Source organism: Anser anser (genome assembly GCF_964211835.1).
Source record: "Anser anser genome assembly, chromosome: 11".
NCBI lineage: Eukaryota > Metazoa > Chordata > Aves > Anseriformes > Anatidae > Anser > Anser anser.
Genome location: NC_139732.1, coordinates 22,682,958 through 22,705,303, shown reverse-complemented (window position 1 = coordinate 22,705,303; position 22,346 = coordinate 22,682,958). Strand labels below are relative to the sequence as shown.

The following is a 22,346-nucleotide window of genomic DNA, read 5'->3' as shown; positions in this document are numbered from 1 at the left end:
CGGCTCTATTTAAAACATTTAATGCAAATATGTTTTGACAAGTCCTGTCGTTGTTTCCAGCCAGAGCTGGAGATGCGTGTTTCCCTCCCTTAAAAACAGAACAAGGCCCGGAGAGCCAAAACATCAATTTGTGACTTCTTCTCTCACTCCTTCCCTCCTTGTCACCCTCTCCCCCTGCCTCCACCCCACCAGTCCCTGGGTGGAAGCTCCTGCCTCCAGCCTTCAGGAGAACACCACAACAGGTCAGAAACTCCTCTTCGCCGCCTGGGGCCACCCCAGGACTGCCCGCCTTCACCTTGGGGGTTAACTACAGCCCTCGGGGACCCTGGCAAAGGAACTAGTTACATTAATGCCCACTCTCCTCTTCCTCAACCACCCCCGGAGCACGGCCGGGGCTCGCTACGCCTACAGAGACGATTGCGCAGGGGAAGCCCGGACCTTTGTCGGGCTCAGAGCGCTTCCGCCTCCTTGGCCGCCTTGGCGAGCCTCTCCACCACGAGCCCGAGCTCCTTGTTCTTGTCCAGCTTGATGTAGGTGTCCGTCCTGATGGCGTGGATCCCCACCCAGTCGGGCAGCAGCTCCGCGAAGAGGCGCAGGTGTTTCTCCATCTCTCCTGCGGGGTTGGGGGGGGAAGCAGCCGGGTGAGAGCTCCGCACCCCAGCCCACCCAAACCCATCCCCCCAGCCCTGCACCACCCGGGGAGCCCCGCGCGCTCCTTCCTACCCGCGGTCATCTGCGTGGGGAAGCTCTCGGCCATGCGGGCGCACGCCACCTCCAGGGGCAGCGCCTGCTTCTTCTCGGCCACGAAGACGTTGCGCAGGACGCGGGCCATGGCCGGCAGCCGCCCCAGCATGGCCAGCCGCTCCTCCTGCCGCGGGTCCCGGGTCATCAGCGCCTGCAGCTTCCGCGCCTCCTTCGCGCGGATCTAGGGGAAGAGGAGGGAGGAGAGGGGGCATCGGGTGCAGGCAGGTTCCCCTCCCACACCCCAGGCCCCGTTACGGCCAGGACCGAATTACTCACCCGCTCGAGCAGCGCCTGGGACACCCCCTTCAGAGCGCTGGAGGTGCTGGCAGGGGACGGTGCTTTGGAAAGCACCGGTTCCCCCGCACCGGCTTCAGCGGTTCTCAGGGCCAGGTTGGCAAGAGCTTTTTCCATCTGCTCATGTGGAAGGGGGAGGAGGAGTTGGGTTACAGCTGGGAGGAAGGAGAAGTTTCCCCTCCGCCGCCCCCACCTCCAGCGGCCACCCTGCAGCCGCCCAGCACCCCCACACCCCTCTGACCCGTCCTGCGTGCGGGGGGACGGCCTGGTGTCCTCCGTCTCCTCTCCCAGCCTGAATCGGCTCCTCTAGCCCCAAACCAGCCCCGTGCACAGCCCCATGCGCGGCCAGGCTTGGCTTCCCACCTGCCCCCATCTTACAGTGCTCCAAGGCGACCCTTCCCCACTCCTGTCCATTAACATCTTCCCAAGAGGGACCAGTTTGGGGTCTGGGACCCCCCAGGGCAGCAGTTGGAGCCAGACCCCGGTCCCTGCTCACCTTGGGGATCATCGTGCCCCGAGCCGTGCTCAGCAGCTCCTGGGCCGTGGTGATCCTGTCCTCCTGCGGCGGCCGCGGCAGCTCCGCCGGGCTGATGTCCGGCACCTCGTCCACGTTGAAGCGGGGATGCCAGCGGGTCAGCTTGTCCTCGGGCACCACCATGGGGGGCGTGAGGGCGGCCAGGAACGCCTGGAGGGAGGGGGGCGAGAACAGCGTCACTGCACCCATGGGCCTGTGGCCCCACCGTGCTCCCAGCAAGGCTTGGAGGAAGCCAGAGCCAGGAGAAAACCCAGCCTTGGCCTCTCTCAAGCCACGTGTTTCCCAGTTTTCATCCCACACCGCTGTCTGCCCGCCACGAGCATCCACGGAGCCCCCGGCCCCGTGACATCCTTCGGCCTGGGTGCCACCCGCTCCTTCGGATAGCGCCCGGAGCACCCCGAGCCCGAAGCGGAGGGAGCTGGGGCTCACCGCGTGGTGCTGCTTGACGATGTTCACCAGGCTGCGGTTGAACTCCTTCCTGCGCTCCAGCAAGCGCGATGCCGACAGGTGCGGGCGGCCGCACACCTTCTCGTCTGCGAGGAGAGAGGAAAGCATCACCTGCGTCATCCGGCAAAGCGGAGCGAGCCTCATAAACGGCCGGACCAGAGCCCTGCCGCGGGGCTGACCCGCTGCCCCGACTTCCCACTTGCCCCCCAGAAGCGTTTTCCAGCTCCAGCACGCTCAGACTCCTTGCTGGAGGGAGCAGAGAGCACCCCTGGGACCCGCCGCCCCCCACCGCACGCACCTTCCCCCAGCACGGGCTCCAGCGTGAGCTGGTAGTCGGACTTCTTAACGCCGCTGCCGAAGGTGGGGATGTTCTTCTCCTGGCGCAGCCGGTACGAGGTGGGGTACACCGCCTTGATCTGGCCCACGTGCCGCTCCTCAAACTGCCTGCAGCAGCAGCAGGGAGCTCAGAAACCCCAAGGGATGAAGCCAGGGAGCTCAGAAACCCCAAGGGCTGACACCAGGGAACCGGCCCCAGCAGCTGAAGCTGGGAGCCCCGAAAGACTCGGCAAGATGCTCTCCAGCATCGCTGCGGACTCACTTGCGCATCATGTCCTGCACCCCCTGCTTGACCTTGGCGAAGGTGATGGTCTCGGCCCGGTTGAAGAGCATCCTGGCGATGGTGTCCACGCTGCGGAACATCTCGGCCAGCACCTTGTACTTGTAGGGCAGCGTGAGCCCCGGCGGCTGGTCCTGCGCGAGGGCGTGGAACCGCTGGTACGCGGGGAGCTTCTGGCCGCTGGGGAAGGAGGAGAGGCGTCAGGGTGCCCTGCTCAGAGCGGCCACAGGGAATGGGGCATGGGGACAGCCCCGAGCACGCACGGGAGGACCGAGACCACCTGGGCTGGGACAGGGGTCTCAGAGAGCACCCTGCTGCCAGCAGGGCTGAGCTGGGAGCCGTGCGCCCACCCCGGTTGGGGCAGGTCCCCTCTGCTCCCCTTGTGCCAGCACCCTTCTCCGAGCACCCCACGCGGGTCCCTGGGTCACAGCCTGCCCTGTGCGCCCTGGGGACGGGGTTTGGTGGGGGGGAAGCACTCTGTGTGCAGCCGCTCAGGTAGCGGGGCTGGGTCCAGGGGAGCCCCCGTGCCCTTCTCACCCCAGATGCAAAACTGCACGGGTCTGCTGCACCGCTGCACCTCTCCTCGTGCTGCAGCACCCCCGGGACACCCCGATGTCCCCTCAAAGCTGCTCCTCACCCAGTCGCCTCCGCTGCCGGAGCTGTTGTCTCCCGTGTCTGTGCTCCGCTCGCCGCCGCCTTGTCGCGGAGCCGCAGCTCCAGGCCCCGCAGGGTCTCCAGGCGGCTCCGCAGCTCAGCACCGGCCCCGGCGGGGATGGGCGGCAGCTGGGACGGGGTCTTCATCTTCATCCTCTGCAGGCGGCTCCGCAGCGCGGCCAGGTCCTCCTAGGGGTGCGGGGACAGGGTCAGGAAAGGGCTGGGAGGGGGGCAGCGGACAGCCAGAGACCCCGAGCCCACCCACCCCATAACCGTACCCGTTCCCGTACCCATCCCCACCCTGTCCCCGTCCCAGTACCGGCTCCAGGCGCGGGGCTTTCCGCGGCACGATCCCGTCGTCCTGCTCCCGGCCGGGGGATCGGGTCCTGCCCGCCGGGGGGGGCTCTGCCGGTGGGGGGCTGGCGGCCTGCGGGACACCGGGGCTGCGTTAGGAACCCCCCCGGGACCCCCTGCCTCGCACGGGGAAGCAACCCGGCCCGGGGGGGCGCACCGGGGATGCCGCCACCCCCCTCCCGTGTCTCCCCCCGCCACGTTTCCAGGTCTCCCGGCCCCGTACCGCAGCCGGCGGCCCCGCGTCCGCGGGCAGCTCCAGCCTCCTCCGCGCCGATTTCCCTCCGCGCTCCCCGGTACCGGCCCCGGTGAGCGGCTCCGCTTCCATCTCGCGGCGGCTCCGCTTCCTGCCCGCCAGCCCCGGCACGGCCGGGACAGCGCCGCGGGACGGGGTGCGGGGCGAGGCGGGCAGCGGCGGTGGCGGGGCTCCATCCTCGGCCTCCCGGTGCACCGGGGCTCCCCCGGGGGCTGCCTTCAGCCGGGGGCCGCCGCCGCGCTTGGCGGGGACGATGGCGGCCGCCTTGGCACGGCCGAAGAAGTCGGTGAGGCGGAGCTGAGCCATGGCCCCGGCGCCCGTCCCGGTGCCGCTCCCGGTGTCCCGGTCCCGCTCCCGGTGCCGCTGGCGCGCGCGCGCCAAAGCCGCCGCTCTTGGCGGGAACCCGCGCGGCCGTGGCCCCGCCCCCCGGCGGGTCACGTGGGGCGGAATTGGCGCCACGGGGCTCTTAAAGGAGCCGCGTTCCGCACCCCCTGGGGGCTCCACGTGGGGGGGGCGCAATTTGGGGGGGGGGCAGCTCCGGGCTGGGGGTCGCGGCTCTGCGCAGCGTGCACGGACCGAGGGGCTGCCCGCTGCCAGCCCGCATGGGGTGAGGGTGCCCAGCTCGCAGCCGGGGTGCTGGGGTGGCCTTGGGGACCCCCCTGGGGTGTTGCTGCAGCTGCAGGGGTCGGTGCTCGGCTGGGTGCAGCAGGGGTGCGTGCCCTGGGAGCGCAGCGCATGGCGAGGGTCCTGCCCAAGCTGGGGCAGGGGGGGGTCTCGGCCCCCTTCCTTCTGCAAAACGCAGGGGGAACCAGCCTGCAAAAGCTGCTGCTGCTTCGTGGCTGCACCCCAAAAGCAGCCCCAGGTGCGGAGGCTGGCTGCGGGGTCCCCATCTGCACGGCCGGGAGCTAATGGCACTGCCCGGACGTGGGAGCAGCGTGCCCGCCCGGAAAGCGCCTTGCCGGGCACTCAGGCCGTGCCCGCAGCGCATTACGGGGCCGCGCTGCTCTCAGCACGGCTCTTAGCGCCTGAGCGAGGCCGGCAAAGTGGAGCGGGGCCGGATTCGGCTGCGCGAGGCAGGGCTCAGGGGTGCCGTTCCCTGCGCCCATTTACTCCCGCAGCCTCCGCTCCCGGCCCAGCCGTGGCTCGGGGGGTGCTCGGGGCTGGGAGCAGGGCGCTGGTGTGGGTGCCACGCGCCGCCCCTTCCAGGATCTGCTGGGGTTGGGGGGACGCAGCCTGGGGATTTTGCAGCGATGATCTCTAGTGCCGTGGCCGTGAGACCCTGGCACAATTTACAGCCTCATGGCTTGGGGTTCTCAAGGGTTTTATTTGTATGAGTGAATCTCTCCGGGGGCCAGCCCTGAGGGTTGGCAGAGGGGCTGGGTCCCTGCTCCGAGGGTGCTCGGAGGTGGCTCAGGTGCCTGCAGCCCATCCCAGCTCCCACGCGGGGCTGTGCCAGGTGTCGGGGTGTGCCCACACCGAACCCATTTAGGGGGGGTCCTCGGGTCCGTCCTCCCCACGGTTTGGGAGCTGCGGCATGGGCAGTGGTGTCTGGATGGATGGGGCTTCTGTAGCAGTGGAAAGAGCCCCGAGGGAGCCCAGGAGCCCACCGAGGCGGGGAGCAGGTCGGCGGGGAGCCAGCTGGATGCCCGGCCATTGAGCGCGCACGGAAAACAGACGAGGCGAAGCCAAAGAATGCGGAGAATTTTACGGGCTGATGCTTCCTGCTCCGGAGCGCCGGCGGCTTCCAGCACTGCCTGGGTGCTGCGATGCTGCCCTCGTGGCTGGGTGTGATGGTGGGACGTGGGATGCGACACCCGGCCCCATGGGGATGCGGCTGCTCAGGGGTCCCGGTGGCTGCACGCCGCGTTTCACCGCGCTCCTGCCCCAGCTCCAGGACCCTGCGCGGGCGTTACCGAGCCCTGCACGAGGTGCTCAGCCTCAGCGAGCCCAGATGTGTAATTTTGATGGTTATTACCACTAGGAGCAAACAAGAACCGCATCGCTTTGTAGTTTTTACCGATCTTTTTTACCTATTTATTTCTATTTCTCTGCCGCAACCGCCCCTGCCCGGGGGCTGCCTGCGGGGAGCCGTGGGGCTGAGCCCGGCCAACTCGTGGCAGCGGTGGCCGGGGCTGCAGTGCCCGCGGGCGGCGCTAGGCGGAGCGGGCCGGGCCGAGCCGAGCCGTGCCGTACCGAGCCGGGCCAGCCCGCCGAGGGGGCCGGGCGGCGCCGCTTATAAAGGCGGCGGGAGCGGGGCGGGGGAAGCGCGTCCGCTCGCTGCGCTCCGGGACCGGCCACCGGGCCCTGCCCAGCCCCGGCGGGGCGGAACGGCACGGCTCGGCTCGGCTCGGCACGGCTCGGCACGGCATGGGCCGGCCCGCAGCCCTCTGAAGCCATGGAGCGGCGGGCGCTGTGCGCGGGGCTCTACTGGCTGCTGCTGCCGCTCGCCCTGCTCGCCGGTGAGTGCACGTGCTCCGCCCTTGGGGCTTAATTTTTTTGGGGGGGGGGGGTCCCCAGCTGATGGGGGGGGTGCCCCGATGTGGGGGGGTCCTGGAGGGGGTTCCCCGTCCAGGCTGGGTGCCGCGGGGGGGCTGCGCCGTGCCTGGAGGTGCGCCCCCCCCCCCCAGCAAAGCGGTGTCCCCCCCCCCGAGGGGTGTGCATGGCTGGGGGGGTCCCGGTGGCGGTGCCCCCCCTCCCCTTTGCCTTTCGTTTTTCCCCCCCCCCCTCTCCCGGTGCGGTTCCCACGAGCAGCCCCCGGGTGAACCGGGGCCGGGACGCTCCGGGGTTGGGCTGGGGGGGGGGGGGCAGCACATCGGGGTCTCCTCGGAGCGGGGGGAGCCCAGCGGCAGCCCCGATCCCCTTCCCCGGGGTGGGGGGGAGCCGCAACTTCCCCCCCCCCCCCCCCCCGGACTCCAAGAGCCGCGCTCGGCTCCGCGCAGCCCCGGGGGCGCGCCCGCTGCTGCCGGCCCGGGGCGGGGGGGGGCGGCGGAGGCTGGAGCGGCCTCTGCGGAGGGGGGAGGACGAAGCCGGGCACCGGGGGACCCCCCCCCCTCCCGTGCACCCCACCATGGGGTTGGCAAAAGCCGGGACCCTTTGGCAGGGCGGGGGCCGGGAGCGCCGCCCCCCCCCCCCCTCCCCCGGGCCGGGCAGGGGGCGCGCACCTCGGCTGCAGCCCCCGGCGGTGCGGAGCCCGGAGCCGCCTGGCCGCTGGCCTGGAAAATGCCCGTGTGCCGGCACTCCCCGGGCAAGAATCGGCCCTTTGAACCTGGGAAGCGTCTTCGGGACTCTCCGTTTACCTTCACGTAGACGCAAAGGGGAAAAAAAATAACCTCGCCGGGCTCCGTAAACAGGATTGTTCAACGGCCTCCTTGTGCCCGGGCGCGGGTTCGTGCCACCCGGGGAGCTGCGGGGGACTTTTCGGGGGTGTCACCCGGTGCTGGGACCCCAGGACGTGTGTCCCACCAGGGCCACCTGCAGCCGAGCAGCTCCCATTCCCGTCCCGGCTGCGTTTTGGGGAGCCCGGTCGGGGCGCGCGGAGGCTCGCCGTGCCTCCAGGGGAGGCAGCCCGAGCGGGGCGAGCCTCGCTGGCAGAGGAAGTCAGCGACTGTTGAAAAAAGCTTCTGTATTTGCTCTCCCTTGCGAGTGACTCAGTGCATCGTGCAGGATGTGAGGAGGTTAATTATAACCCTGCCTGCAAACCGGGCTGGGAAGGTGGCCGGGCGCTGCTTGCACAAGGCCCTTCCAGCCGGGCGCATCCCCGGGGGGGGGGTGACACGTGTCCTCCTGGGTGCCACCCAGGCGCTGAGGTCCCTCGTGCCACGCTTGTGCTGCTTCTGCGCCGTGCCTCGGTCGCCCTGCTCCGCACCGGGGGACGGCCAGCTCCTGCAGCCGCCGCGGGCACGGCGCTCCCTGGGCTGCACGCTCCTCGTGGGCTCGGTTAAATTTGGGGCCTGGCTCGGGCAGCGGCTGTCCTGGGAGATGAAACCCGCCCTGCTCCAGCCGCTCGTCAAAACAGACGCGCGAGTGACTCAGCTGGGCGCCGGGGAAGCGGCCGTGTCCCAACGGGTCCTGCACCGGAGGGGAAACTGAGGCACGGGGCCGGGGCTGCGGCTGCTGCCCCCGGGGTGGGAGGAGAGCCCGGAGCCCGACCTGCTCGCGGCCCCGCCGCCTTCCTTCCCCTGCAATTAGGCTCTTCCCCAGCGTCCGGAGGATGTTTGCTGGCGGCTCCCAGCCAGCTCGGTGCGGGTGGAGGCGCCGGAGCTGGGCCCCGCGGCACGGCTCGGGGCACCCCCCAGCTTCCCACGGCCCCCACCACGCTCCCAGCTGTGCCTTGGGCCGGATCCTGCCCAGCATGGGGGCAAACCACGGCTCCATCCTGCCTGGCTGGGGTACACGGAGCTGGTGGGTGGGGGGCACAGCCTGCTGCCCCCCCCTTACCATTTATCCGGCTGGTGCTGCAGTGCTGGCTGTGCTGGTGGGCCCCGAGGCACCTGGGCAGCATGTCCCTGGGGATGTGCCCCCCAAATTGGGGGTGCTGGGCTGGGGTGAGGCGAGGACACGGCCCCACCTGCCCACCTGAGACCCCCCCATGCCCAGCATGGGGTGCTGGGGGTCCCGGCCAGCCCTGGTGCTGCAGGGAGCTGGTGCCCAGCTGGGCGCGTGGGCTGCGGCCAGCTGCCTCCTGTGGTCAGGTGCTTTTTTTAAATGAGGGGAAATAAAGGGAAGAGAGGAAAAAAAAAAAACACAACACACACAGAAAAAAATGCCACCGATGTCTCCAAGAGCAATAACTCCATTTCCTCCCAAGGGCAGGCCGGGGGCTGGGCTGCGCAGGGCTGGCGCGGAGCCTGTGCGGTGCCCGCGCTGCCCTGCGGCTGCGGGGTGCTTCGGGGGGCTCCCAGGGCCCCCCACGCTGCCCCCCGGGGAGCAGCACTGCGGGGCCTGCCGGGGTCCCAGCTGGGCTGGATTTGCAGGGGGTTGGCGGTGCTGGGGAGCTGGGCATGGTGGGGTTAACCCTGGGGGTCCTCAGCCCCCCCCCCCCCAACTACGGGGATGCCCCAAAATGTCTGGGATCCCCATCAGGGCTGGGTGAGGATGGGGGGTGTTGTTTTGGCTCCGGCATTGCCCTATGGCACGAGCCACGCATGGAAAATGTTACGGTGGCTCCAGGACCCCCCTGTGCCACACCAGCAGGGATCCGGGGGTCCCCGTTCACAAGTGGGGTGCAACCATGAGAGCAGCGCGGGCGTCCCGGTGCTGAGCACGCAGCTCTGGGGGCCCCAGCACAGCTCCATCCCCATCCCCTGCAGCCCAGGTGCTGCAAGCCGTGTGTCTGGGGGGGCTGGGGGCATGTTTTTGGGGGCACCCTGTCTGCGCAGGGCTCGGAGGGCTGGTGCTGGGGGCCAGCACAGCACCGCAGCTGCCTGTTTAACTTCTCTGCTCTTGCTTCTTCCCGTGCAGATAAGGATTCAGGGTGGGAGGACCGCGCTGTTTGTCCTGAGCCGCCACCGTCAGTGCTGCGGGGACATCGGGGCTGTCCCCGACCCTGGGCACGGGGCTGGCATCGAGCACCCATCCTGCTGGTGCTGCGCTCCCCGTCCCGTGCCGGCTGGCAGCGTGGAGCTGGCGCCCGTCCCGCCGCCTCCCGGGGCAGCTCCCCCGGCATCCCCGGGGAGCGGGGCCAGCGGCTGCGCTGGCAGGACTGGGATCTGCTTTCCACAAAAACAGGATGCGGCGGGTGAGATGGCGGGGCTGGTCCCTCTTCCCGGAAAGAGGAGCCGGGGTTAGGAGGGATGGGGCTGGGAACGGGAACGCGCCCGCGGCTGGTTCTCACCGGGATGGGGCACGGCGAGCGATGCGCCCGGGGTCGTCCCTCGTTCTGCAGCTGGTTCGCTGGGTGCCAGGTGACACCCTGGGGACACCGTCCTGACCCCGGGGGTGCCCGTGCAGCGGGATCTGGCTGCGGGACACGGGGCTCGGTGGGGCCCCGCGAGTACAGCAGGGCACGCAGGGAGGTGAAGAGCTCAGCTAATTAATCCTGGGTGGCCGCAGGTCCCCACAGGGAACTGGCGGCTGCATCCGTGCCGATAAGAGAGGCTGCACGTGGCCATAGTGCATGGTGACGGGGGGGGGGTCTCCATCACTGGTGGGGTCCGGGGAGCCCCCCTCGCCATGCGGCTGGGGGCGTCTCCATCCCGGCTGAGCCCCGTCTCCCTCCTGCTCTCCTCAAGTGCCTCCCCCCTGCTGAAACCCGGTGCTGCTGCAGCCCCCCCCCAAGATCCCCTGCCTGGGGGTCCCCTGGGACCGATCCAGCCCGGGAGGGCCCCCGGGGAGACCCCCAGGGGAGGCTGAAGGCCGGTGCTAGCGAGCTCCCGCGCATCGCACCCAGCTCCCCGGAGCTGGGATTTCTCTCCTCCCATCACGTTAGCGCAGTTAATGCTGCGAGTGCTACCGGCTCTGCCAGCGCCGGCCGCCGTGACGGATGAGCAGCGTGGGAGCAGGGCTGGCTGCTCCCGTGTCCCTTGGGGTGGGGGCGCGGGGGGCCGCGGAGCCAGGGTAAACCCAGCTGGGAGGTGCTCAGCCAAGCCAGATCCTGCCCCCACCCCGCGGAGCCAAAACCTGGTGGGCGATGGGTGCTGGGGAGCGGTGGGTGTTGCGGTGCTGCACCCACCCACCCACCCGGCGGGCTGCTGGCAGGGGAGGCGAGCGGCTGCGGGAGGAGCAGGCTCGGTGCAGGAGCGGCCGTCCCGGCGCCGCGGGGCAGCTCGCCCTTGGCTCTCCCTGCTCTGCCGAACTGGTTTTTCCCCCCTCGCCGGCACTTTCCCCCGCACCGTCAGCACCGCAGGGAACCGGTTTCCTCCTCCGAAGGAGCAGGACGGGGCTGGGGAGCCACCCTGGTCCCATGGGAGCCACCCCACGGCGCCGGCTGGGTCCCGGGCGCTCCCCTGGCATTTTCTGGGCGCTTTTTGGGACGCGGCGCCTGCGACGGCACGTGGCTGTGCCAGCCCTTCCCGGTGCCGCAGGTGACCCCAAATCCCTGCCACCGGGATGGCCAGCCCAGGAGGGATGTCCCAAGCCAGGGCTGGGATGGGAGCTGGGGGTAGCTCCCCCCCCCCCACCCAGGGACCCTTTGCTGCGGCAGGGTGGGTGGGCAGCAGGCGCAGCCCCACTCGGGGTCGGTCCCCGGCCCGGGGAGGGGGCTGCCTGCCCCCCACGTCAGCCCGAGCGGCGGCTCGCTCCCCGCCGGGCCAGCTCCTCTCGGCCCTGTCGCCCGCTGGCGCGGGAAGAGGAATATTTGCTCCATGAGATCATGGTTTGCGAGACGGAGCTAGCAACCCTCGGCGTGCGGGGAGGTGATGCGCGCGCCGGGGTCACCGCTGAGAGGCGGCTGGCGGGATGCGGTGTTCCCCCGGAGGAGCGCGGGGACTTGAGCCCACCCTGCGCCCCCCCGAGCCCTGCCTGGGGGCTGCTGGAGCCCCCTGAGGTCGGGGGGGGGGGGGGCGGTGGGGACCCTGCTTCACCCCCCGGTAGGGGTGCCGGAGGAGGCTCACGCACCGCTGCAGGATGCGCCGTCCCATTGAAACCTCGTAAACACAGGAAGGGCCGCGCCTGGCTCGAGGTGCGCAGCACGTCCCCTGGCGCCCAGCCCGCCCCCCCTGGGGCTGGGGGCTGCTCGCTCTGCCCCCCTGCGTCCCCAAGGGACCCTATACCCACAGCAGGGTCCCCCCTGGGGCTGCTGGTGTGCAAAGCGGGGACGCCTGCCTCGGGTTTGCAGGGGAGGGGACAGAGGGGTGCCTTGGGACCCCACAGCCCCCGTAACGTCGTTCCTGGCCGACGGGGACTTGGTGGGCGTCCTGCAGCCACCGTGCCCATCACCGTGGCCGCCCGGCAGCTGGTGGCAGCTCCTGTACCGGGATTGCTGCATCCCCAGCTCGTGGTGGCAGCTGCCTCGGGGTGCCCCCAGCGTGCGCTCCCCGTCCCTGGTGGTGGCAGCTCCGTGGGGCGCCGGCTCGAGTGCGGGGTTGGGGCCGGCCCCGGTCCCTCCCCAGCTCCTCCGATGGCTTCGCGCCTGCAAGCAGGCTGTAATTTGGGTCTAAAAATAATCGAGGGGGAAGGTGGAGAGCTGCTGGCGTGCCCGGAGCGGGGCCGGGTGCAGGTGAGCGGCTGCGGGTGGGGGTCCCAGCCCCGCCGTGCCACCCCCGCAGTGCTCAGCACCGTCCTGCAGGAGCAGCGTGGAAACGCAGCGGGTTTTCACATCGTTTTTGTGTCCCCATCACCTCGACCTCTAGGACTGCCCTTCGTTTCAGCGTCCCTGTCCTTTTTGGGGTGTCCCAGGTCGGGGCGATACCACAGAGCATCCCGGGGATGCGGCTGGGGGTCCTCGTGGGGTGCGGAGCCCTGGGTGCTGTCCCCGTGCCTCTAACCCTGCCCGTGCCTCTGTCCCCAGCCTGCCTGTTCCGCTTCAACGTCCTGTCCCTGGTGTACCTGCTCTACCTCCTGCTCCTGCCGTGGTTCCCGGGGCCCGCCGACCGCGCCGTCTCAGGTGAGGGCACCACGACCGGGGTTCGGGCAGGGGGTTTGGGGCAGCGCGGGGGCTGTTTTTAGTGGGGGGGGGGGCACGAGCTGCCCTCCAGCAGGTACCTGCCCTCATTCCTCTGTGGTTTCCCCCGGGCCAGGCGGCTCCGTGCGGCAGCCTCGTCCCGTTAATTATAGCCCGGTGCGGCTATTAATAGGCCTCCCGCTACGGAGCGGCCAATTTTGAGCCCCGGCCCTATTAACCAGAAACCTCAGGGCTGTGCCAGGCATGCAGGGACGCACAGCACCGAGCCGTGAGCCCTGTTCCCGGGTGGAAACGAGGGGTTCATCCCCCTCGGTGGGTGCAGGGGACGTGTCCCCCCACGGCGGGCACCCGGAGGTGCTGTGCCCGTGGCCCCGCTGGCTCCCTGCCCTCCGCGCCGAAAGGTGGCCCTGGCTAAAAGCTCTGCCCTCTGAATATTTCATGGGCTTCCACGGCCTCAGAGCCTGGGCACTGCTGAGCGGCAGCACGTTGGTTTACAGGAAAAAAAACAAGCCAAGGGAGAGCCTGGCACGGGGCCGGCACGCGGCTGCGGGGTGACCGTGGGCTCCGCGCTGCCCTTCCAGCGGCCAGGAAAAGCGCACGGGCTGGGGGCACGGCCACGGCTGGGGGAAGGTCTCACGGGGCTGGTGCCTGCTCCCCCTGCGGGATGGGATGGGATGGGATGGGATGGGATGGGATGGGATGGGATGGGATGGGATGGGATGGGATGGGCGCTGGAGCCCAGGGCGCGCTGCATCCCGGTGCCAGGGAAGCGCCTCGTGCCACTGGGCCAGCTGGGGCAAGGAGAGGGAGCGTGGTCCTGGGGTCCCAGCTCCCTGCGTCGCCCCGTGCCTCAGTTTCCCCAGTACTGCAGCAGGAAGGATGCTCCCGGGGAGGCTGTGCAGGATGCACGGTGAGAGCTGGCATCGCTGGCACGGCGGCAATGCGCCCTTCCCAGCTCCGTGGGCGCTTCCCAGGGGCGCTGGGTCTGCACTGGGGGTGCTGGCACCACCCGGGGCCACCTGGGGTGGTGGATGATGGAGTGCCCGTGTCTCACAGGTCACACCGGCCGCCTCCTCAAAGCTCTCCTGGGAACCAGCATCCTCTTCCTCCTCGCCCACTTCGTTTTCCAGATATGCCTCTACACGCTGCCCGTCCTGGACCAGCTGCTGGGGCCCAGCTGTGAGTACCTGTGGGTGCTGGGGGGTGCCCGCGCCTGCCCCCCGCTCCTGCCACCTTGTGCTTGCAGGGGAGCCCCCAGGCGGGTGTCAGGGAGCAGGATCCCACCCTGCTGGGTGCTAAGGGGCTGCTGGGACCGCCGTGGCACCCTCTCCGTGCCTGGGTGCCTGCGTACTGTGGGGCAGCATGGCCCCCGAGGTGGGGTGGTCTCCCCATGGTGGGCTGGTGCCAGTCTCAACGCCTTTGTGGTTCCCTGCAGGCAGCAGCTGGGAGGTCCTCGCCTGGCACGTCGGGGTCACCAGGTAAGGGTTCCTCCGTGCCGGGGGACCGGTGACGTGGTCACCATTGAGGGGGTCCCCCCTGAACCCTCCCGCACCCCCCTCTTCCCCCAGGCTGGACTTGGACGACCTCCCCAACTCGGTGCGCCTCGTGGCGCCCGACGTCGGCATCCTGCTGGTCTCGTCCCTCTGCCTCTGCCTGTGCCGCCGCCTCGTCCCCAAGGCCACCGCTGCCACCCGCGGCCGGGCACCGGAGTCCCTGGAGCCCCTTGAGCGGGTGAGCGCGACGCCGGGTGCCACCGGCAGCATCCCCCCTGCCACGTCCTGCCAGCCAGTCCCTGGGGACGGCAGTCCCATGGGACACGTGGGATGCTCCTGGGGACCTGGGTTTCGGGTTGGGGTTGCAGCCCGGGAGGGGAGTTTTGGCTGTGAGTGGTCGGGGATGGACCTCAGCGATGGATGGACCGGGTCGGGTCGTCCCCTGCGCCTCCCCCTCCCCGGGGCCGGGGTGACTCAGCGGCGGAGGAGTGCCCGTGTTTGCTCCCGCGTTACCATAGGGATCCCGCAAACAGCCCGGCCCCACGGAGCCGCTTTACGTGGGGTGGCCGAGCCCCGGCTGCCCACGGGTGGGGACGGAGCCAGCGGGGTGCAGGGCTCGGGGCAGAGCTGCTGGGAGCCGTGCCGTGCCGTGCCGTGCCGTGGTGGTGCCAGCAGGGTACCGGGGCGCTGTGCCCTGTGCGAGCAGCTCCGGCGTCACCCAGGCAGACAGCCCCGTGCCATTGGCACCCCCAGCCCTGCCTGGACCCCACACCAGGGCTCAGCTTCGTTTTGGGGTGAATCCCACCGGTTTAGGGCTGTCCGGCCCCCGCTCCGGCCGCGGCCACAGGGCCGGGCTGTAACCAGAGCCCGGGCAGCAGCGAATGCCTTTGCTGTGAGCGCGGGGCCAGCGCGGGAGGCAGCTTGGAAAAAAGCTCAGTGCTGGGAACCCGGGTGCCGGTGCCAAAAAAAACAGCCGTGTTTCGGAGGCGCTTTCCAAACAGCTAATGAGATAAACACGGCCAGGTGCAGGGCCGCGCGCCCGCGCTGCACCGGACAGGGCGCCCCCGTGGCCGTGCTCCCCACGGAGCAGGGAAACTGAGGCACGGCGAGCAGCAGGCTGGAATCAGAGGGGATCTGGGCCGGGCTGGGGCTCACGCCGTGCTTCCTCGCCTGGCAGGGGGAAGAGGAGGACGTGGAGCGGCACGGCGGCACGGCCGACGGGGACACGCCGCTCAGCGCCCGGCTGCGGGTGACGGCGCACTGGCTGCTGTGGGCAGCCGGGAAGGGGCTGGCCATCCTGCTGCTGGCCTTGGCCGGTGGGTACGGGGCAGGGCACGATGGATTTGGGGGTGTCTCGGTGGTTCTGCTCGCCCGGGGGGGGTGCTCGGCTGGAGGACGGAGGCGCGGGGATGCTCGGCCGCGCACTGACCGCCCGCGGGGCGCTGTTCCCCAGGGATCACCCTGCCCTCCGCCTCCTCCAGCGTCTACTACCTGCTCTTCGTGGGGCTGTGCACGTGGTGGGCCTGCCACCTCCCGGCCAGCCGCAGGGCCTTCGACACCCTCTGCATCCTCGTCGGCGTCTACGCCGCCGTCCACCTCCTCTGCCTCTACGCCTACCAAGCGCCCTTCGTCCAGGGGGTCTTCCCGCCCCCCACCATCTGGGCACGGTGAGTGGCACGCGGGGCCGTGGTCTCCCCCTGCGTGTCCCTGGCCGCGTGCCCGCGTCCCCGGGGATGTTTCACAGCCAGCGCGGCTCCTGCTTGGCGCCTGTCCCGCTCCCGGCTGCGGACGGTCCCTGGGGAGGGCGGCTGGAGGCTGCCCCGGTGCCAGGGCTGCGCGCGGGGACGGGGACAACGCCGTCCGCAGGCAGGAGTTAACGCCGCCCACCTCATCCCCGCAGGGTGTTTGGCTTCAAGGACATCATCCTGTACCGCAACTGCTCCCGGCCCAACGCCCTGGGGCTCAACACCAGCCACCCCTGGCCCGTCTACGCCAACCCCGGCATCCTGCTGCTGCTCTACTACACCGTGGCCACGCTGCTGAAGCTGCGCAGGCTGGACGCCAGGGTGAGGGGCTGCGCGTGGCCGTACGCACCCTGCTGCTCTGGGCAGGGGGCTTGGGGGGGATACGGGGCTGGGGGACGGGGCACGGTCCTGCTCCGGACCCCCCCTTCGGGTGCTGTATATGGCTCCTTCCCCTCGCAGAGAGCGGCGGTGCCGGCGCAGCCGCCGGTGAGGGAGCTGGTGGAGCTGGAGAGCTGGCCCAAGGACACCGATGGCGTGGCTGAGGACACCAAGGTGGGTCTGGGGAGGCGGTGGGGGCAGCACCCCGGTGTTGCCGGTGTGGGGTGTGCACCCCACGCACCGGGCGGGTGCCCCACGTGGGCGCTTTGGGGGTGCCAGCGGGCGCTCAGCCCTCTCTGCCCCCCCCCAGCCCATGCTGTCCCCCAGCACCGGGAAGCTGGGCAGCGGCACCGAGAACTGCACCGTCCACGTCATGGGTGATGTGACGCCGCCGGGTAAGCCTGGCCCCAACGCCGCCCCCTCCCCGAGCCCTGCCCTGCTCCCCCCTGCCTGCAGAGGGGCTGGGGGGGGGGCTCACAGCTCCTGCTCCCCCCCCCCGGCCAGGCAGGAAGAGTCCGGCAGAGCGGCTGCCCCTGCAGGCACTGTGGCACGTCATCATGAAGCAGAGCTACGTCTGCGCCCTCATTGCCATGATGGTAAGGGCAGGGGGCACCCCCCAGGCTCTCACCCCCCCCCCCCCCTCCGGGCAGCCCTGGCGAGTGGCCTCATCCTGCCCACCCCCCCCAGGTGTGGAGCATCACCTACCACAGCTGGCTGACCTTCGTGCTGCTGCTCTGGTCCTGCCTCATCTGGATCGTGCGGAGCCGGCACCACTTCGCCATGCTGTGCTCGCCCTTCCTGCTGCTCTACGGCGTGGCGCTCTGCAGCCTGCAGTACGTCTGGGGCATGGACCTGGCCCCCGAGCTGCCCACCCGCGTCGGCCTCATGAGCCTCGAGCAGCTGGGGCTGGTGCGCCCCAAGTACCCCTGCCTGGACCTGGGGGCCAAGGTACCCCCCCCCCTCCCCGTGCCATCCCCGTCCCCACTCCCCGCGGTGCCCTCCTGTCCCCGCTCACCGCCTGTCCCCGCAGCTCCTGCTCACCCTCACCTTCTGGCTGCTGGTGCGGCAGTTCGTCAAGGAGAAGCTGCTAACGAGGACGTGCCCGGCCACCCCGCTGCTGGAGGTGACCGTTTCGGACACGGGTGAGGGGTCCCTTGGGGACGCTGGGGGCAGCAGGGGTGTCCCGTTTTTTTCCAACCCCCAGCCCCAAGGCTGAGCACCCCCAGGACGCGGTGCCCGTGCCTTGCAGAGCCCAGCCGGCAGCGGGATGTGCTGAAGGCGCTGGGCGCCCTGGTGGGGGATTTCTACGCCAAGTACTGGATCTGCGTCTGCGCCGGCATGTTCATCGTGGTGAGCTTCGCCGGGCGCCTCGTGGTCTACAAGATCGTCTACATGTTCCTCTTCCTCCTCTGCCTCACCCTCTTCCAGGTAGGGGGGGGGACACGGGGAGGCTCTCCCCGGCCGGGACGCGTGCCTGGCGGCGCTGTGCTCACGTCCCTGTCCCCCAGGTGTACTACAGCCTGTGGCGCAAGGTGCTGAAGGGCTTCTGGTGGCTGGTGGTGGCGTACACCATGCTGGTGCTCATCGCCGTCTACACCTTCCAGTTCGAGGACTTCCCCGTGTACTGGAGGAACCTGACGGGTCTCACCAACGAGCAGTGAGTGCGCCCAGCCCGCCGCCGGCGTGGGGGCACCGGGGCACGGCCAAGAGATGGGGAAGCCGAGGCACGGGAGGGTCGGGGTTGAACCCCCAAACGCTGCTGAGGGGCTGCCCGTGCAGGGGGGTGGACGGACGTGTCCCCGTGCTGACTGGGACGTCCCCTCCCTGGCCAGGCTGGGTGACCTGGGCCTGGAGCAGTTCAGCGTCTCCGAGCTCTTCTCCAGCACCCTCATCCCAGGCTTCTTCCTGCTGGCCTGCATCCTGCAGCTCCACTACTTCCACCGCCCCTTCATGCACATCACCGACCTCGAGCACGTCCCCGCCTCCGAGCCGCGGCCCCGACACATCCCCAGGTAGGGCCCCGCGCACCGGGGCGTCCCCGTGCCCCCCGTGTCCCCTGTGCTGAACCCTCCTCCCCGCAGACCCGAGGAGCTGCACGGGAGCCGCCTGCTGCGGGGTGCGGCCGTCGCCGAGAGCGCCGGGACCGAGGCGGGTGATTCCGATACCGCCTCGCAGGGTACAGGCAGGATTGGGGTGTCCTTGAGACCAGGAAGGGGCTGGGAGAGGGTGTGGGGTGGGCTGGTGCCCTCCAAGCCCAGGAGGGGCCAGGGGATGGGATGGGATGGGATGGGATGGGATGGGATGGGATGGGATGGGATGGGATGGGATGGGATGGGATGGGATGGGATTGGATGGGGTGTCCTTGAGCCAAGGAGGGTATAGGGATGGATTGGGGTGTCCCCCGAGCCGAAGGGGATAGAGGGATGGATTGGGGTGTCCTCGGAGCCAAGGGGGATAGAGGGATGGATTGGGGCGTCTTCAAAGCCAAGGGGGATATAGGGATGGATTGGGGCATCTTCAAAGCCAAGGGGGATAGAGGGATGGATTGGGGCGTCCTTGGAACCAAGAGGGAGGATATAGGGATGGATTGGGGTGTCCCCAAAGTCAAGGGGGATATAGGGATAAAATGGGGTGTCCCCTGAGCCAAGGAGGATATAAGGATGTGTTGGGGTGTTCTCGGAGCCAAGGAGGGTACAGGGGTGGATTTATGGCATCCTCCAAGCCAGGAAGGGACCAGGTGGGCGCAGGGTGTCCTCCCACCCAGGGATGGGTGAGGGGGTGTCCGTGACGGTCGGTCCGTGTCCCCGCAGTGCCCACCAAGTGGGGGCTGGTGCTGGAGCGCCTCATCGTGCTGGGCTGGACCTTCTCGGACACGCTGACCCGCGGGCAGGTCTTTGTGGGGCGCCTGCTGGAGCTCCACGTCCTCAAGCTGGTGGCTCTCTACACCGTCTGGGTGGCTCTGCAGGAGGTACAGGCACCGGGACCCGGGTTTTGGGGGGGGGGGGGGTGGCTCGGCTGGGCACCCCGGGGTGCTGACGGCGCCTCTCTGCCCCAGGTGTCGCTGATGAACTTCTTGCTGGTGCTGCTGTGGGCCTTCGCCATGCCCTACTGCCGCTTCCGCCACATGGCCTCCTGCCTCTCCACCGTCTGGACCTGCATCATCATCGTCTGCAAGATGCTCTACCAGCTCAAGATCGTCGACCCCAGCGAGTACTCCAGCAACTGCACCCAGGTACTGGGGGCGTGGGGGGGCCCTTCCCCAGCTCCCCGCGGTGGGTGCTGACCCCCATGTCCCCCCCTTCGCAGCCCCAGCTCAACGGCACCAACCTGAGCCCCGAGGAGCTGGGCAACTCCACGCTGTACCGCGGCCCCGTGGACCCCGCCAACTGGTTCGGCATCCGCAAAGGCTTCCCCAACCTGGGCTACATCCAGGTGGGCTGGGGCGGGGGACGGAGGGCGACGGGGTCCCCCCCTTCCCGAGCACGGCGGAGCTGAGCGCCCCTCGCCCCCTCCCCAGAACCACCTCCTGGTGCTGCTGCTGCTGGTGTTCGAGGCGGTGGTGTACCGGCGCCAGGAGTACTACCGCAAGCAGCACCAGCTGGCGGCCCCCGTCACCGAGACCGTCTTCGAGGACGTGTCCCGCGAGCACCTCGACCAGGGCTTGGGCAGCTGCGCCAAGTACTTTGTCAACTACTTCTACTACAAGTTCGGCTTGGAGGTGGGCAGCGGGCGTCGGGGGCTATGGGATGGATGCGTGGGGTACGTGCGGGTACGGGACGGATGCGTTGGGGCATAGGATGGATGCATTGGGGTACGGAGTGCACGTGTGGGGGCACGGGATGGATGCGTTGGGGTACGTGACGGACACGTGAGGTGCATTGGAGTACAGGACAGACACGTTGGGGTATGGGACGGACACGTCGGGGTACAGGATGGACATGTGGGGGCACGGGATGGATGCGTTGGGGCATGGGATGGACATGTGGGGTGCGTGGGGGTACAGGAGGGACACGTGGGGTGTGTGGCAGTATGGGACGGGCACACAGGGTGCATGTGGGGTACGGGATGGACATGTGGGGTGCATGGGGGTACAGGATGGGCGTTGGATGGACGTGTTGGGGCATGGGATGGACACGTGGGGCATGGGATGGATGCATGGGGTGTATCAAGGTGCGGGATGGACACATGGGACATGTGGAAGTATGGGACAGACGCATGGGGTGCATCGGGGTACGGGATGAACGTGTGGGGTGCTTGGGGGTACGGCATGGACGTGTGGGGGTACGGGATGGATGCATGGGGTGCATCAGGGTATGGGACAGACACTTGGGGTGCTTGGGGGTACGGGACGGACACGTGGGGTACAGTATGGACACGCGGGGCTGAGCTGCCGCCCGCCCTCCAGATCTGCTTCCTGATGACGGTGAACGTGATCGGGCAGCGGATGAACCTCATGGTGATCCTGCATGGCTGCTGGCTCGTCGTCATCCTGACGCGGCGGCGGCGCGCGGCCATCGCCCGCCTCTGGCCCAAGTATTGCCTCTTCCTCGTGCTCTTCCTCCTCTACCAGTACCTGCTGTGCGTGGGCATGCCGCCCGCCCTCTGCGTGGGTAAGGGGCACGGGTGGGGGTCCGGGGGGAAATCTGGGGGTCTTGGGGGGGGGGGGGGCATCACCCAATGCCTCCCCTCCGCAGACTACCCGTGGCGCTGGAGCCGGTCGCTGCCCATCAACTCGGCGCTCATCAAGTGGCTCTACCTGCCCGACTTCTTCGTGGCCCCCAAATCCACCAACCTCATCAGTGAGTGACCCCCCCCCAAGGGAGGGGGCTGGGGGGGGGGCTTCCTGGCCACGCCCACTGGTGGGAGGGGCTAAAATATGGGCGGGGCTTGGGGGGTGCCACGCGCCTCTCCGATAACGCATGGGTCAAGGGACACGCCCAATGGGGGGGGGGCTTGTGGCCATTTGGGGAGGGGCTTGGTTGAAGCCACGCCCGTTTTGGGGAATAGGAGGGGCTGTGTGCGGCCACGCCCGTTTGTGGGAGGGGTCTGGCGAGAGCCACACCCGTTTTAGGAGGAGGGGCTTTGCATTGACCACACACCTCCTTTGGGGAGCAATGCGCCCAAAGCCACGTGCATAAAATGGGACCACCGAATTCGGGGAGGGGCTTGCTGTGGCCACGCCCCCTTTTATCGAGGGGGGGGGTGTGGCCTCTGGAAGCCACGCCCCCTGTGGCTGAGCCATGTGCCCTGCAGACGACTTCGTGCTGCTGCTGTGCGCGGCGCAGCAGTGGCGGGTGTTCGCGGCCGAGCGCACCGAGGAGTGGCTGCGGGCGGCCGGCGAGAACGCGGACCGGCTGGACCTGGGGAGGGACCCCCACAACCCCACGCCCAACTTCATCCACTGCCGGTGGGTGCCGCGGGGACGGGACCCCCCCCCCCCCGGATGGGGTCCCCAAGGGTGGGGATGGGACCCAGCAGCACTGGGACGGGGAATTCCTCCCTAGGGCTGGGCTGGGACGGGACCCCTGCCACCAGGATGGTGCCCCCACATCTGGGACAGGAGCACCCTGAGGCTGTGGGGGGACCCTCTGGGAAGATCAAGTTGTCCAGGGCATGCTTGATCGTGCATGTGTTTTGGGACCCCCGTAGACTGGGACAAGGCACATTGTACCCCAAGACTGGTCTGAGATGGGCACTGGGGTACCCAGGGGCTTTGGGACCCCCTAATATGATAGGGACCTGCTGGTTTGGTTGGGGGTAGCACCCCAATACCCAGGCGGTGCCAGTTTTGGTGCTGGGAGGGGACGGGGACCCTGCCCTGAGCGCCCCGTCCCGCAGGTCGTACCTGGACATGGCGAAGGTGGTGGTCTTCCGCTACCTCTTCTGGTTCGTCCTGGTGGTGGTCTTCATCACCGGGGCCACCCGCATCAGCCTCTTCGGCCTCGGCTACCTGCTCGCCTGCTTCTACCTCCTGCTCTTCGGCACCGCCATGCTGCGCAAGCCGGCACGGGCGCGCCTGGTGCTCTGGGACTGCCTCATCCTCTACAACATCACCGTCATCATCTCCAAAAACATGCTGTCGGTGAGGGCACCGGCCCCGGGGGGTGCTCCTCGGGTCACCTGGGTGTCCCCGGGGGTCCAACCCCGTCCTGTACCCCTTTTCCCACAGCTCCTGTCCTGCGTCTTCGTGCAGCAGATGCAGAGCAACTTCTGCTGGGTGATCCAGCTCTTCAGCCTGGTCTGCACCGTCAAGGGCTATTACGACCGTGAGCA

General features: G+C 69.3%; 2 protein-coding genes across 6 annotated transcripts in view; one reads left to right on the top strand and one right to left on the bottom strand.

Annotated features, from left to right (window-relative positions):
* On the bottom strand, nt 1–4,331 carry CDT1 (chromatin licensing and DNA replication factor 1). 2 transcript variants are annotated; one of them, XM_083794895.1, is made up of 11 exons: nt 3,868–4,331; nt 3,610–3,717; nt 3,274–3,479; nt 2,619–2,816; nt 2,319–2,464; nt 2,003–2,106; nt 1,535–1,723; nt 1,021–1,155; nt 724–925; nt 439–613; nt 1–325 (listed from the first exon to the last, which is right to left on the bottom strand). In XM_083794895.1, exons 1-10 carry the CDS (start codon nt 4,201–4,203, stop codon nt 450–452), a joined length of 1,788 nt encoding a protein of 595 aa, XP_083651021.1. In that variant the 5' UTR covers nt 4,204–4,331; the 3' UTR covers nt 1–325; nt 439–449. The 2 variants fall into 2 exon arrangements, with proteins under 2 accessions (XP_083651021.1, XP_083651020.1); XM_083794894.1 differs by having other exon boundaries at nt 1–613.
* A 1,793-nt stretch (nt 4,332–6,124) lies between these two features.
* PIEZO1 (piezo type mechanosensitive ion channel component 1 (Er blood group)) overlaps nt 6,125–22,346 on the top strand; it is a 23,650-nt gene continuing 7,428 nt past the window's right edge. For 2 of the 4 annotated variants that reach the window (XM_083794883.1, XM_083794881.1), the window contains exons 1-26: nt 6,125–6,356; nt 12,344–12,439; nt 13,514–13,636; nt 13,893–13,935; nt 14,026–14,188; nt 15,128–15,266; nt 15,404–15,617; nt 15,851–16,016; nt 16,155–16,247; nt 16,384–16,468; nt 16,578–16,669; nt 16,761–17,021; nt 17,104–17,215; nt 17,323–17,501; nt 17,582–17,730; nt 17,906–18,085; nt 18,155–18,255; nt 18,884–19,041; nt 19,129–19,305; nt 19,380–19,505; nt 19,591–19,791; nt 20,479–20,683; nt 20,768–20,872; nt 21,327–21,480; nt 21,912–22,155; nt 22,243–22,339. In XM_083794883.1, coding sequence (XP_083651009.1) covers nt 6,293–6,356; nt 12,344–12,439; nt 13,514–13,636; nt 13,893–13,935; nt 14,026–14,188; nt 15,128–15,266; nt 15,404–15,617; nt 15,851–16,016; nt 16,155–16,247; nt 16,384–16,468; nt 16,578–16,669; nt 16,761–17,021; nt 17,104–17,215; nt 17,323–17,501; nt 17,582–17,730; nt 17,906–18,085; nt 18,155–18,255; nt 18,884–19,041; nt 19,129–19,305; nt 19,380–19,505; nt 19,591–19,791; nt 20,479–20,683; nt 20,768–20,872; nt 21,327–21,480; nt 21,912–22,155; nt 22,243–22,339 — 3,727 coding nt within the window. In that variant the 5' untranslated portion in view covers nt 6,125–6,292. Of the gene's footprint in view, nt 6,357–12,343; nt 12,440–13,513; nt 13,637–13,892; nt 13,936–14,025; nt 14,189–15,127; nt 15,267–15,403; nt 15,618–15,850; nt 16,017–16,154; nt 16,248–16,383; nt 16,469–16,577; nt 16,670–16,760; nt 17,022–17,103; nt 17,216–17,322; nt 17,502–17,581; nt 17,731–17,905; nt 18,086–18,154; nt 18,256–18,883; nt 19,042–19,128; nt 19,306–19,379; nt 19,506–19,590; nt 19,792–20,478; nt 20,684–20,767; nt 20,873–21,326; nt 21,481–21,911; nt 22,156–22,242; nt 22,340–22,346 lie in introns of those variants that run through there. The other 2 variants (XM_083794882.1, XM_083794884.1) reach the window with 2 other exon arrangements.